General features: G+C 40.1%; 2 protein-coding genes across 3 annotated transcripts in view; one reads left to right on the top strand and one right to left on the bottom strand.

Annotated features, from left to right (window-relative positions):
* Positions 1-15,585, bottom strand: part of UBA52 (ubiquitin A-52 residue ribosomal protein fusion product 1) — a 375,240-nt gene that overhangs the window by 72,217 nt on the left and 287,438 nt on the right. The window lies entirely within an intron of this gene.
* Positions 1-15,585, top strand: part of ELL (elongation factor for RNA polymerase II) — an 88,768-nt gene that overhangs the window by 30,015 nt on the left and 43,168 nt on the right. Inside the window, exon 2 of the mRNA XM_048830875.2 lies at positions 10,670-10,717. Coding sequence (XP_048686832.1) covers positions 10,670-10,717 — 48 coding nt within the window. The remainder of the gene's footprint in view (positions 1-10,669; positions 10,718-15,585) is intronic.

Consider the following 15,585-nt stretch of genomic DNA (forward strand, 5'->3'; position numbering starts at 1 on the left):
GCGAGAAACTGCTGAATTGGAATTCATTTGCAAATTGGATACTATTAATTTAGGCTTAAATAGAGACTGGGAGTGGCTAAGTCATTATGCAAGGTAGCCTGTTTCCTCTTGTTTTTTCCTCCCCCCCCCCCCCCCCCAGATGTTCTGGTTTAACTTGGATTTAAACTTGGAGAGTGGTCAGTTTAGATGAGCTATTACCAGCAGGAGAGTGAGTTTGTGTGTGTATGGGGGTGGGGGGGATGTGAGAGAACCTGGATTTATGCAGGAAATAGCCCGACTTGATTATGTAAAGAGTTGTCACTTTGGATGGGCTAGCACCAGCAGGAGAGTGAATTTGTGTGGGGGGGTGGAGGGTGAGAAAACCTGGATTTGTGCTGGAAATGGCCCACCTGTTGATCACTTTAGATAAGCTATTACCAGCAGGACAGTGGGGTGGGAGGAGGTATTGTTTCATATTCTCTGTGTGTATATAAAGTCTGCTGCAGTTTCCACGGTATACATCTGATGAAGTGAGCTGTAGCTCACGAAAGCTCATGCTCAAATAAATTGGTTAGTCTCTAAGGTGCCACAAGTACTCCTTTTCTTTTTGCGAATACAGACTAACACGGCTGTTACTCTGAAACCTGTTTAGTCTACGGAAGAGAAGAATGAGGGGGGATTTGATAGCTGCTTTCAACTACCTGAAAGGGGGTTCCAAAGAGGATGGCTCTAGACTGTTCTCAATGGTAGCGGATGACAGAACGAGGAGTAATGGTCTCAAGTTGCAGTGGGGGAGGTTTAGGTTGGATATTAGGCAAAACTTTTTCACTAGGAGGGTGGTGAAACACTGGAATGCGCTACCTAGGAAGGTGGTGGAATCTCCTTCCTTAGAAGTTTTTAAGGTCAGGCTTGACAAAGCCCTGGCTGGGATGATTTAGTTGGGGATTGGTCCTGCTTTGAGCAGGGGGTTGGACTAGATGACCTTCTGGGGTCCCTTCCAACCCTGATATTCTATGATTCTATTCATAATTGCTTTGAAGAGGGTATGGTAGTGATGAAGCTTCCACCTTCCTGTAAAGCTACAAGAGTCTTGTTCTCCCAGTCTTTGTTTGTGATGTCACAAGCTTGTTGCGGATAAAGGACTGATGATAAAGTAACTTTTAGGGCTAGGAGGATGGTTCTTTCACTGTCCTCCTGACTTGTAAATCTGATTATTGTCAAAATCTGTATGCATGTAGAAGGTGACTATACATATTTAAGTACATGTTTATATTTCATCTGCTGTAACATGACAGATCCATGTCATGCATCGCATGCATACAACCTGCTTAACTTGAGCTGTATGTACCATATACAACTAGAAGGACCAGACTCTTGTCCTTTCTAGAAGTTTCGGGATTATCCAGTTATACTTCAAACTAGATTTAGAAGTGATGAGGGGAAAAGTCTTGAAATACATATGTGAATCATACTACGTAACTTACATGGCAAACTCGTATGCATTTTTTTAATACAGGCAGTGGACAAGTTCACTTTTAGTAAGGGAACTGTACTGCTGGTCCTGTTTAAACATTCCATACTTAAAATACATCACATTCCTTTTTATCCGTGGTGCTGCACATTGCTATATGCTTGGCTCATTTTAATACTTTGTTTACATTAGCTCCGTGTGTGCATTATCTGAAGCTTAGTTTTAGGTTTGACTCTTTGATTCTGAAATCTCTTCGTGCCAGTGCATTCCCAATACTGACTTTGCTCTGCTTGTTGGAGTGCATTCCATTTCCTTAGATTCTTGATTGTGACACAGCTCCTCCTTCCACACATCAGGTCTGACAAGCCTCTTGTTGAAAGACACAACTCCCTTCATTGCCTGTTCATGTTTTCTATTTTCTGTATAGCTTCTGAAATTTCTTGCAAGAGTCTTGAGGCATTTTGACTCACTGAGTAATGTGACTGCAGTGGTACTGCCCACATGTTTAGTTATGCACCTGCTTAAGTGTCTTACTGGATTGGAGTCATAATGAGTAGATCCACTGTAGTTTCTAAAACAAAATACTCCTAAAACAGAACACATTTAGATTTTTATAGTAAATGCTTGGAAAAAAGTATTGGCAGTTGCTATGAGATACTTTTGTTTATAGATAACTCTGCTACCCATTTGAAGCTCAATTTGAGAGGATAAAATTGCTTGTGCAGTAACCCTTGGCTGCTAATTTTTTTGTAGCATCTTTTAAAGTGATATTCTGAGAGTACTTCATAACAATTTAGGAAACTCCTTAATAGCTTGTCAGATTTTTTTTGTGAGAAACTGAGTTGCTGTTGTTCAAAGTAAACTACTTTCCTGAATAGAAAATGAGGAGAAACAGTAGTGGGATTTAGTGCAATAACTTCGTGCATTTAGATTCCTCCCAACCAATAGGTTCAATTCCTACCACATGCTGTTAATGTTGAATATATTTCTAATTAGCTGTATTTAAGATTCACTTCAAAATTCATTTTTACATTTTCATAAACGGATAAGTGTACAAAATGGAAGCTCTGAATTCAAATTGTATAAAATGTCAAAAGGATGATTAAGGCGAATACTTGCATATGTTTACCTTTGACCATAGTAACCTCACTTATGACAACATTCACAAATAATTCATAACTTTTTATTGATATTGCAGTTGAAGTTTGATCTTAAAACTTTGATCTGTGGCTGAAGAGGCTTTTTTTAAACTGTTCTTACAAGGTCTTATGGAAGGTTAAATTTTCAGAGCTGTCCTCCATACGTTCCTTTTTCCTCTGGACTCTTTAGTCCTATTACTAGGTCTATATCAGGATAGTGTTAGTAAGACTAATCTTAATTATGCTCTATTTGTGATGGGCTGAAGCTTAAAAGTATTGTTCCAGTTTGGCTGTTCAGCAAGATTCAGAGCAATGAAACAAATTCTGGAAACTGCTGCCCAGAAGTTCAGGAATCTGATTTACTGACCTACTTTTTGTTGTACACGTAGCATAGCTTAAGATGCTTCGTGATCATGTAGCTGTTTCATCAAGATTGTTCTAAATGATGCTTTTTAACCTTTTCATTTTTCTGTGGTATAACAGTACATTTAATGATCCTTTAATTACTATCAGACTTTCTGAGGGGAAAACAGTGATTTTTAGTTTGTCTTCACAGGTGATTTTTCATGGTTCGATTTGGCAGAAGCACATGCTTTATGGGTAGCAAGCCCAGTCCTGGAGTGCAGTATGAGGATCTTGGTAAAGCAAAAGTTTTATCTGTTCAGTGGCTGAGGATCTCTTGTTCTCATACATGTTAATTATTGCCACATCAGACTGTAAATATAATTGTTGTCTCTTATAGATTGGAGGTGTCTTACACTGAGCTCCTCTCAGGCTAATTTGAAGTTCTTATTAGTGTTGTCTCTTAACCAATTTCTAACAGAATTCTAACAAAATTATAACATCACAAGAGTCAAGAGACTGAAAGCTCAACAGCAGAAAGGAGGCATATTTAAATCTTTGTTACTGTTTTTTCTTAACATCTAAATTCTGCTGCCTAATGAACACTTGGGTGAAAAGACATCTTGAGCATCAAGCATTCCGTCCCTTCAAGTAAGGTGTGAGAGCTCCCACTGTGGTTATAGAAAAGGAGTACTTGTGGCACCTTAGAGATTGACAAATTTATTTGAGCATAAGCTTTCGTGAGCTACAGCTCACTTCATCAGATGCACAAGTACTCCTTTTCTTTTTGCTAATACAGACTAACACGGCTGCTACTCTGAAACCTGTCACTGTGCTTCTTTGTGAGAGATCCCCCCCCGGAATGTCTCCAGCAAATCCTGGGAAGGCCAGACTTCATGTTCCTGATATTTCTAAGATTAAAAAAAACCCAAACCTTTCAGGCTGCCTTTATACATAAGGGTGGAGGGTGGGGAGGGCAGTTTAAAAAAAAAAAAAAAAAGTCCTTTGACAAGTTGCATTTAAAACTTGAGGTCAATTACAAAACTGTCCATTTGCAGAAAGTAGTATTCCTCTCTTTCTTAAATCCTGCCTCTAGAGGCATAGTAGCGCAGCAGTCCTGAGTGCGTCTTGCAGGAAGTTCCTACATCTCTCAAACTGTTGTGCAGTGGGGAAGTAAAGGGACAACAGGTTTCCTGTAATGCAGTTCACTGTTAAGGGAAACCCAGTTATTTTCAATTGAGAATCTAAACTAAAATGAATTATCCATCTAAAGATCATATAAGGAAATGCAGTGCTGGCTTTTCAGTACAGTCTGTTTTTAACCTGGATTAGAAGAGATTATTGTATCTGGGCATGCATGAGCGAATAAACTCAAGAGCTGATCTACCTCTGGAGTTCTTTGTGAAGTGATATCCTGGTGACAGGGAAGTCCGTTGCTTGGGGGCTTGATGCCCACTATTGTCTGTTTAGGCACTGTGTGTGTGTGTGTGTGTGTGTGCACGCGTGTGTGCGCGCTCACAGTACAAAACCTTTCCATTATTCTACATCTTGAACTTGATCCACAGGAGTTGTAAGTCTTAGCCCCTAAACTAACAGTTGTGTAACCATATCATGTGACTCAAGTGGGCTGGTGTTGGTGGTGGCCTTTTTAAAATCACGGGGCTACAAAAGCTGGTATCTGTTTTTTTGTTTGTGTTTTTCCCTTTTTTCCAAACCTGTTAGTGCTGAAATTCTCCAAGTCAGAGCCATAGTTCTGGAAGTTTAAAATCTTTAAGTGCCTTTTTAACTCAGTATTGACACTCCGACCAAAACTTCAGTTTGAACTTTTTAATAGGAACAGAAATGACATAGTGCATCTAATTTAAGATACTACACTACTGAGGAGATGAAATCCTCACTATACCAATACAGTTTGAGTGTGTGGTTGAGGGGCAAGGAAAACAGTATAGGTTTCTAAACTATTAATTTATGGTGGGTTAACACTTTACAATCCAAGTGAACTTTTTGGGGTAGGTACTGTCTTTTTATTCTGTGTTCGTAAAGCACCTAGCAAAATAGAGTCTTGGCCATGTCAAGGGCTTGTAGGTGCTACTACCCCTGGCTTGCAAGAAGACAGCATTTTCATAATATAAGTAATGGGTGGTAAATTTCACTTTTAAAAGCATAGGTGAGTTGACAGTATTCCAGACAATATGCCCTTCTGGATGGATGGTGCGGTCAGATTTTGGAATGTCTTGAGATAGACATCTCTATTTAGCCTGTGCCCTTTTGAGAATGATAGATGCTAACTTAATTGGTGACTAGTGAACTTGAATTTTCTTCACCCACTGTTTGATGTTCCTGGAGTACGTTCCTTGTAGATATTACCAGTGGGATTTGTATGCTGTGCTACTAGAACTCTTAATGAACTTTGGGACTCTGAGATGTGGATCTCTTATGATTCCTTGGCAACTAGCCTTCGGATGTTTTTGCTTTTGGTTTTTGCTGCATGTAGTTTCACTCTGCAGAAAGACTGGGATGAAGTGTTTGAAACAAAACAATAAATAGTAGATAATCAAAACTACTTTGTTCAGGACTTCAGTGGGGCACAGGTCTGCTTGTGCTGAGTAAATCATAGGATTGGAGCATAAGTCATGAGAATTACACAAATAGAATTACTTGCCTTATGTTTTTTTGGGCCTTTAGGGTATGCTCGGGTCATGTTTTCCACTTTCTCTAACAGTAAGGGCTAGTTTGTTTCTTAGCTATGGCTGGGAAGGGTGGGAACTTTTGCCTTAGGAAGCACCTAATGGAAAAGGCCATGAGGCAACAATTAAACCCAAGCTCGGGCACCCCCTGTATATTTGCCTGACTCAGCAAAGACAATGCCTCCTGCCACAAGGTCCAAATCAGTAGCAGAGTCTGCTCTTGGCCGGGTCTTGTTGGGAGAGCAGAGAGCATTCTCCTAAGCATGAGGCTAAGTCTTCCTCCAAATCCACTTTGAGCAGGTCTGATCCAGCCCTGCCTAAACCAAGCACTAGCTCAGCTCAAGAGAATTTAGGACATCCTAAGTCTGAGGCACAATAAGAGCCCACAGTCTAATGTTCCATTGACACTGGATCACAATCTGGTGGTGCCCATGCCTGTGGTACCTCCCAAGTACAAACATGGGATCCGCTGGTACCGACAAAGATTGATTGAGAACGTCGATCATCCATGGTTCTATTTTTGTTTTCATTAGCCGTTGCACAGATAGTTCTTCCCAGCATGAGAAGAGTCCTGTCTGCCTGAACCGCAGGAGCTGCAACAGAAACAGAGACCTACAGTCCTCCTGAGGACATCTTCGCTCTCCCAGACCTGGAGTCTCCTGCTCCTTTGGGCCCCTCCCTTTTGAGAGAGGTTATGATTCCACCAGGAAGCTGTCCTTTGGAAGGAGTTTGTCTTCCATTCCTTCTTCAGGCTGTGATTTTCCTCCAGTGGTACCATCAGTAGCAGCATTGTAACTGGAGTTTCTTCGAGATGTGTTGTCTAATCAATCTGTATTCCACTGTCTGCCCTCCTTCCCCTCTGCTTCAAATCTTATCTGATTCATGGTAGAGAAGGAACTGGAGAGGCAGTTGGTCTGATCTGCCCTTTATCTCCTTGGTGAGAGGCCTGAGGTGAGCCAGGGCACCAACTGTGGACCAATGGACACCACTTTCAAAATTCTCCAACTCTGGTCGTGTGGAGCACATGTGTACCCACAGTAGCATACAGATAGGGACCACACATCTCAAAGAATATCTTTGAAAGGCTTTCTTTGCAACCATAATGCCTAGAAACATCTGAAAAAATGAATGCTTATGTTCTGCAGAAACTGAATCTGGCCTGCAGGCTAGCAGTTTGAAACCTCTAGTCTAGAGCTTTTGTATTTGAAAACTTACTACTGTACATCATTGGTAACTGAGGTGCTGAGCAGGAGCAGTGAGAGCAGCGTTAACAAATTGGAAATGGAGAGACCGGCTGTGTCTCCTGGGGAACAAGTGAGTGATGGTGTTTAAAGTGGAAGGTTCACTATTTAAATAAGTGAAATTTGGGGATCATCAGAGTGGCAGGATTATCACTGATTTTGGAGGTTGTGAAATAGAACATGCATCAAATTTGAAGTTCAAGCTGTGGGTTATTCATAATTCTGAATAGCTTGATCAGGTCTTCAACTCTTCCTTAAAATTATGTACACCTTCTCAGAGTATAGCCCTGCTTCATTTTGGTCTAATGTTGGCTGCTAACTTGTGTTAACTGTGAGGAACTGGGAGAGAGTTGACACCTGTGAGCCTTGGTGGGAAGGATCATATTTCCTGAGTGGAATGGATGAATTAAGAAAAATGTATCTTAGTTCTCATTCAAGGTAAATGGGTAGTAGGGCTTATTGGACATCTTTCAAAAATAAAATTATACTTGAGACCATCTGCTCCCAAGCTCAATCATATATGGTGTGATAAATCTGTGCTTATGTCTAAGTCTTTGGGGACTAAATCATCTACTAAACTTGTAAGATCTCCAATTAGAGAGAAAGTGGGTGAGATAATATCTTTTATTGGACCCAACCTCCCCCACCTAGTCTCTCTAATATCCTGGGACCGACATGGTTACAACTACACTGCGTACAAGCTCTCCAGTGTCTGACTTCTTGGCCCTCACTCTTAAGAAAAGGTGTGTTACTATAGAAAGGACCATAGCCATGATTTAGTACAGCTTTGGTCTAATGGTGATCTTACTAGAGAGAGCACAAAATAGCCACCTCACTTTTACCATAATACAGGATGTGGCTTGGAGACACCTGTCTTATGGATCCAGGTCTATTGCTGTGGGAAGTAGCTAATAGTGTTTGTGGAAAGAGTGAAACCTTGATAACCTTTCAATCCATTTATCATTGCCTGTAGTTCCTATTTTGAGGCATCTGAAACAGTAATGAAACAGAGCAGATAACACTATGTAGTGCGTTATGTCCACTGTTTGGCATTGCGATAGACTGGGTAATGAAGAAGGGTGTTAGCAATGTGAGTAGATAGCAAATGCCTAGAAGATCTAGACTTTGCCAGTGATGTTGCACTACAGAGCATCACTGCCTTAAAGCTTCCAAGACAGATAACATGGCAAAAACAGTAGGCCAAGCATGGTTCAAAATTAGCTACACCAAAACAAACATCCTCAAAACGTAGATGTCAAGCATCATCATCACAGTAGAAGGCAAAAACAAAAAGAACAGTTCCTGGGCAGCATCATACTAGCCAATGGAGACCTTGAGAAGGAAGTAACATTTAGATAGAAATGCATCTGAAGAAGTGGTTTTTTACCCACGAAAGCTTATGCCCAAATAAATCTTAGTCTTTAAGGTGCCACCAGGCTCCTTGTTGTTTTTTTAGATAGGAAAGGTGTCCACAGCAGTTACTAAACTCAACATGGAAATCAGAGATACTAGAAAAAAACTGAGAAATCAAAGGTATATCAGACCAAAACTGAGCATTTTCAATTCAAACATAATCTCAGTGCTAACATATGGCTGTGAGAGCTGGAGATCTATCAAAACACTGGACAAAAACTAGACTCCTTCAAAAATAAGTGCCTATGAAAGATCCTTGCCATTGGATGGAAAGAATTAATCACCAACGAAGAGATCAAAGAAATCTCCAACCTCTGGGTGTAGGATGGGAAGAACAGTAGATAAACTTTCGAGGGTAGGGAAAAGTACAGTGTACAATAAAGCTAAAGCTTGTCGCCTAATTCATGAGTCTCCTTGCCCCAGAATCTTTCATAAATTATCTTTACTTTTGCAGTGGTGCAAAAGTGATTGTTGCTTGTTGGATAGGTATATTTATAAAATAAGTTCTGTGATTACAAATTTGTCATGATTTGCATACAATACTTCTGAACTTCATGTGATTGCTTTTTATTCCAGTTAAGTAATTTTCCAGATTTATTTGCAGATGCTTTTAAATCTATAATTAGATAAAAAAATGCAATGCTCTTATGCAATGCAGTGTTCTTTAAAATGCCTTCAAATTCAGTGTCCCCTAAATTACATTCATATGAATTTATGGACATACACTGTACAGTACATGCTGACACCAGGAACAAGAGCTGGCCAGTCTGTCTATGAACAGTGTGCTGTGGTATGCAGTGTCGTGGTACTTAAAGAATTTAGTGAACCCTGTATGAAGTGCACAAAAGAAGTTTATCATTTCACTATAAAGTTATATCCTGTCTGCAGAGTATTCAGTACAATGCAGAAAGTGAGTGCTTACCAGACGTCAAGACCACTGTTTTTCTTTAGTCATAGTGGGTACCTGACTTGGTTACATTGCTGGAAGCTATGTTAATGACTTAAATCATAATGGATGTGCAGTGAAACACCCAGTGGGTTTCATCTTGCTCTAAGCTTGTTGTTTGTCTATCTATAGACTTTTTCTATTTCAGAGGTTTTCTTTGCTAAGCCACAATAATTTGATGTCAATTGGAAAGATCCCTTATGGAATTCAATAGGGAAACTCTGCTTAATAGACTCTGAAGCTATTAACTATTTAACTGCTAGGCACGCCCTCTTACGTATGCATATTTCTGGGGTGATTAATCATTGGAGTCTCTGAAATGTCAGGATTTCCTGGATACATGGAAATACCACAGAAAGTGTTCCCCTATTGCATGCACCCAATCACATCAGAAAAGTTAAAGCAGTTCAGAGAGAAATCCTAATGGAATTCATTCCTTTTAAATGGCCATAGTCAAGGTGTATGTAACTACTTGCTTTTCATCACTTAGAAGGCTGATACTGAAATCCGTCTCCCTACCAAACTGTGTTAATTATACATGCTTGCTACCCTATCAGTAGAGCATGGTTGCTGGGCTATTGGCAAGTATATATTGCATTAAAATGCACTGAAATGTTTTGGGGTTTAGGAAGTGAAAAGAACCTACACAGATTACAAGCTTTCCAAACCAATTGGTAGTTATATACATTTATTTTTCATTCTTAGTATCTTTTAAGTAATGACTTGAAGCTGATTATTCTTTAGCCTCCAGTGCCATCAAACGTTAAGGTATCAGGGAATGCAAACCCTTTTTTTTTTTTTTTTTGGATAACCGTGTATCCATAATTTAAATAACTTAATTATTGAATTCAATTGATATCTGTTATAAGGAACTTTTTATAGGGTCATGACTGAACAAAAAATAATGCAACTTCCTGAAATGAAAGCAAATTAGTGTCACAAGGAAAAACCTGTTTTTTTTTTTAAGTGGGCAGTCGGAAAGTGTCACAACCTCGTTGTAAGATACTGTTAACAGGAACCTGACAGTTAAGTACCTTGAAGAGTTAAGTGGAACGATAATTTACCTAAAATTCTAGATTTGAGTGGTGTAACAGATTTTCCCCTTAATCCCCTGCTAAGAATGTAGGTTTACAAACTACTTAAGCATTGCAAATATACAACCAATGTATCTGTATGTGCCTCAAATATACTGTTTCATGGTGTAAGTTAATGATTACAGGGATCAAGAAGGAATTCAATATGTGGCATTTCAAAGGTGCCAGAAGCATTATAGGGTTTTTCTTATTCCTATTAAACGTTCAATTTAAAAGATCAGTAGCAATACTTTGTCATTAGTTCACTTCAAAATATATATATATTGTAGTGTCCTTGTTAATGCAAACTGAATTATTTGAATATTTTTGGTAGTGCATGTTATGACTGAGGCTGTTTGTTTTTTCCTTGTTTTGTAGGACTCTGTTGCATTGAGACCAACAATCCAGTTTCAAGGAAACCAAGGGGTAAGTTTGTGTATGGATCTGGCTGGAAGGCTGTCCCATGGGTGTAGATACTGACTGCTTTAAAGTTAACCTATGTGGGATCTGTCCTGGGTTAAAAAATGAATTAGATAAGTTCATGGAGAATAAGTCCATCAATGACGGCCAAGATGGTCCGGGATGCAACTCGACGTTCTGGGTGTCCTTAAGCCTCCAACTGCCAGAAGCTGGGACTGGAAAATGGGATGGATCACTTGAAATTTCCCTGTTCTGTTCATTCTCTCTGAAGCATCTGGCACTGGTTGCTGGCAGAAGACCAGATACTGCACAAAATGGGCCACTGGTCTGACCCAGTATGGCTGTTCTTATGCATGTATCAAAGTCTTACCTTAATGGGTGGTGTGTGTTTGGGTTTTTTTTGTTTGTTGGTTTTTTAACAAGCATTGAGTTGTGCGCACAGTGTTATCCGAGTAAGAGCATTGGGTGTTTCTACACAAACTGTTTTTCCTTACAATTTCTCACCATTGTTTATCACTGTTGATAGCCATAGTGGGGCACATTAAAAACACCTTGCTGCCAAGAAGAATGAGGAAACCAAAAATACAAGTGATACTATGTGTGATAAGTGTAGCAATTCATGGAAGCCTTGCCTATGCCCTTGGGAAACACCTCACCCAACCTGGCAGTTCTGATGCTACATTTTGAGGTGTGAATCAGAATAATGTTGGTAGACTGCATTATTAGTGCACTGTGAAATTTGGCTTGACATCTAGTCAGTCCCAAGCAACTGGGTAGCTCCTGTGTTGAGCACACCCCAAAGTTCTTCTATTCAGGAATCTTGGTTCCTTATCATTTCTCTTCCTTTTTGCTGAATTCATCAGATGTTTATGGAAGCATGAAACTGTCTTTAGTTACTGACAATGGAGGTGCTTAATTTCCATGATCTCAACTAAAAGCAACTCAACGCTTTGATACATTTTAAAGCTGTCACTTATAGATCTTTAAATACAAAAGGAGTTATTTTTAACATTGGGACTCTCAACTAGAAAAAAGAATAATTCCTCATCAATTCTGGTGCTCAGTTCTTGATGCACTCTTTTTGTATTGAAGCATTGCATGAGTCTTAGAACTGAGTCATCTTAATTATCATGTTTTGACATGCTTAGGCACAGGAAGGAGAGTTAAGAATTGAGCTGCCTTAATACTATATACCCTTCATTTTGTTTAAATTATTTCCTTTAAAGGACAATTCTACTCTGAATGGCACTGTACGTTCCCTTACTGGGTATGTCTCTGCTGCAGTTAGACGCCAGCTGACTTGGGCTAAGGGGCTATTTAATTGCGGTGTAGACATTTGGGCTTGGGCTGCAATCCAAGCTCTAGGACCCTCCCACCTCGCAGGATCCTAAAGCCTGGGCTCCAGCCCGAGCCCAAATGTCTACACTGCACTTAAACAGCCCTTAGCCCAAATCCTGGGAGCCCAAGTCAGCCGCTACAGGGTTTTTAATTGCCATGTAGATATTCCCACTATGTCTTAACTCCAGATCAAGTTTGGTCCACTTCCAGGATGACTTTTATTCCTAATCACTGGTAGCACCAATTTACCCAGGAGTATGAAACAAGTTGTGTTCTTTCTACAAACCAGATTCTGCTCTCATTTACATTGTGTGATCCCATTGTTTTTTTGTTTGCACAGCTGTAACTGAACACTGAATATGGTCCCTGTTTTAAAACTTAGGTTTGAAAATTTTGACCTGAGTACCTAAACTTGAGCTCCTAAATTCATATTTAGTAACCTAAATGAAAAATGACCTTAGAGTGCTGAATATCTGCAGCTTTCAATGTGATTTGAGTTGAAGTAAATTGTGTCATTCTGAGTTTATACCAATGTGTTAGAATTTGGCCCTAAATAAAGATAATGAACACATGGAGCCCAAGTTGTGGGCAAAAGCTGTTTTGAACAATTTCTTCTCTAAATAGAATTAATTACAGAAACAACAGTGGCTACAGAATCAACAGTGCCTATTTAATCTGTGATTACCAAGATGGTTCTAAATACTCTGGTTTGAACATTTTATTTTTGTGACCAAGTTATAAGAACTTCTGTCAAACTAGGTAGTTTTAGGTAGAAATGCAGTCCCAGCATTTCATTGAACCAAAGTTGAGATATAGCAGGCAAAATGTGCAATCTCTCCTCCCCCTCCCCCAGCGCACATGTAACAGCTCAGTAGCATTGTGCTGAAACTATTTGGAAAAGGAAACAAATATGAGTATAATATGTAGCCCAAAGGAGAGCCTTGTGATTGGCACAGAATGGGACTGTAAATTTTAAGTCAGATTTTTAAATTGCTTACGTAAAGGCAATTTCTTATCCCTTTGTTTAAAGGGCTCCCTTTATGCCCTCAGATATAATTTGCCTGTTAAAACTGCTTTCCCTTGTTAAGGTGAGAACTTTGTCAACAGTATATTTGGCTCCTTCCCAACCCTGTTTTAACCTTAACTTTCATGAGCCAGAAAAGTATACAGATTTCTTCCTGGATTTTGTAATTGGGTTTGTACCCATGTCCAAGGCATTTTCATTTTAAATAATTTCATGCTGAATCGTTGGCTGCAGGGTTGGCCAGCAGGTTCTGGAAGCCTTCCCTGCTGCTGCCAGCTCATCCCAAAGGGATGCTGATCTCTAACCCGAGCGAGTCTTTGGGATGGTGGATTGCGATGGAAGTCTCTGGCTGTCATCTTGTGGTAGTCTTAAACCTCATGCTGTCGTGATGACATGATTTACCTCTGCAATGTCGCTGAATATACAGTGTCCAGTCTCTCATGACCACTCAGTGAACTGATAGGGATTGGCTGACAGGTCTTTTCATAAAAATTCAGATAAATTCAGTGTTGATAAATGTGAAATACATGCTGGAGAGCATAATTAGAACTCACACACCTTATAGATGTATTTAACTGGATGCACACAGGAAAAGTGGGGCATTATCGTGGTCAGCTCAGTAAAGACCTTTGTTCAACATGCAGCAGAAGTCAAAGCAAACAAAATGGTAACATGCATAGGGAATGGGTGGGAGAAGAACACACACAATGCTATAATGCATCCTAAAAATAGTTTGCCTCACCTGGAATGTTCAGTCCTGGTCACTCGATCTGAAAAAAAGATGTAGCTGATTTAGAGGGGGTAGGGAAATGGGCAACAGGAATGAATATGTGGCATGGAAAATTGCTGTCATATGCAAATTGAAAAACAAGGGACTACTTCCTCTAGAGGAGATAAGAGAACACGTTTTTAAAAATACACATAATAAATGGTGTAGAGACAGGAAATGAGGAACGCCATTCTCTGGTTTAAGTTGATGTGGATCCTGTTGTAAGTACGTATGTGCCACGTGCATGTGCGATTGGATTTTTTAAGTAACTCAGTCCAGGCCATGCATGCACCCGATGTCACCTCGTGCCCCTGTATGAGGGCATAAAGGGTGGGGCGGCCAAGACCTTCCCTCCATTCCCTTTTACTACTTGTGGCAGCGAGATGGAACCTGACGAGTGTCCAACTTGCTGGTTCTTAGCTTTGGCTACATTTCTTCAAACGCTTCATAATAACATCCAGAACTCTTCTGAGTCTCTGACATGCCACTGCTGTCAACGCTATCATTCCATCTGGAGTGAATGTTCAGCCAGACCCCTATGCAGGCCTTCTCAACATGGTGGATTTGAAACCTGTGGGCTTCAAGCACTACCTATCTTGTGATGGGCTAATTCCACTGAAAGATGAACACAGCAGGTGCCTCTTCTGCTTAGGAGAGTCCCACGTACTGAGCAGTTGTGCTTGCCAGTCACCTACAGTGGAATCCACATGGACATGTACTTGAAGAAAGAATGGTTACTTACCCTACAATGACTGTGGTTCTTTGAGATGTTGTTGTCTGTGTGGATCCCACAACTCGCCCTTTATCCCCACTTTTTGAAGTCCTCAACAACATTGGCTTTGAATTACAGGGGAAGTGAGGGAAGATCGTGGCTGTTCCCCTTATGCCTTTGTATAAGCACCTGCAGTGGAATCCATACTGACTTCCACATCTTGAAGAGCCAGAGGTACTGTAAGGTACCTCTCTCTTAATACAAGAACAAGGGGACCTTCAGTGAAATTAAGTGTCAAATTCAAAACCAATAAATACTTCCACACAACATAACTAACCTGTGAGGCTCATTGCCACAGGATATCACAATCCAAGAGCTTATCAGGATTCAAAAAAATGATTACTGGTAACAAGAATATCTAGAGCTGTTCTGGTAAATTTAAAAAAAAAAAAAGGAAGGAAGGGATATAAACCCTCATGTTTCAGCCAAGCTTTAACTATTGGGGGTCAGCAGGAAACTTTCCCTGGGGCAGGCTATCCTGTAGCTGTCTGAAAAGTTTCTTACAGCTTCTTCTGAAGTATGTGGGACTGGCCTTTGTTGATGGAATACTCTACTATGTGGCCACTAGTCTGTTCCTGAATGGCAATTATTACATTCCTAGTAGAAGTGGAACAGATTTATACTCAAATTTGGGGATATCTGGGGCAGTTTCCAAGAGAGAGCTTAGCTTATAAGAAGGGATCTTGTGTCTCAGTTTCACTGTCTTGGAAAATTAAGTAGAGCAAAATTACATGGTCTATTTCTTGGAAGTAAAGTTTTACCTTCTGACTTGCCATCACACAGGATTGCAGCTGAAATGAGAATTGAATTCAAACGCTGTACTTAGCTCCCTGTCTCTTTTGTGATTCTGCGGCCATGGAATTTGCTGCAGAATCCACCCCTCACCAAAGAAGCGTGCAGCAGAATCTATGCTTTCATTTTGTAAATATTACACTTCTAGCCCTTATGTGGTTGTGAAGAAAATCTTCCAA

This window comes from Caretta caretta, chromosome 25 (assembly GCF_965140235.1).
Source record: "Caretta caretta isolate rCarCar2 chromosome 25, rCarCar1.hap1, whole genome shotgun sequence".
NCBI lineage: Eukaryota > Metazoa > Chordata > Testudines > Cheloniidae > Caretta > Caretta caretta.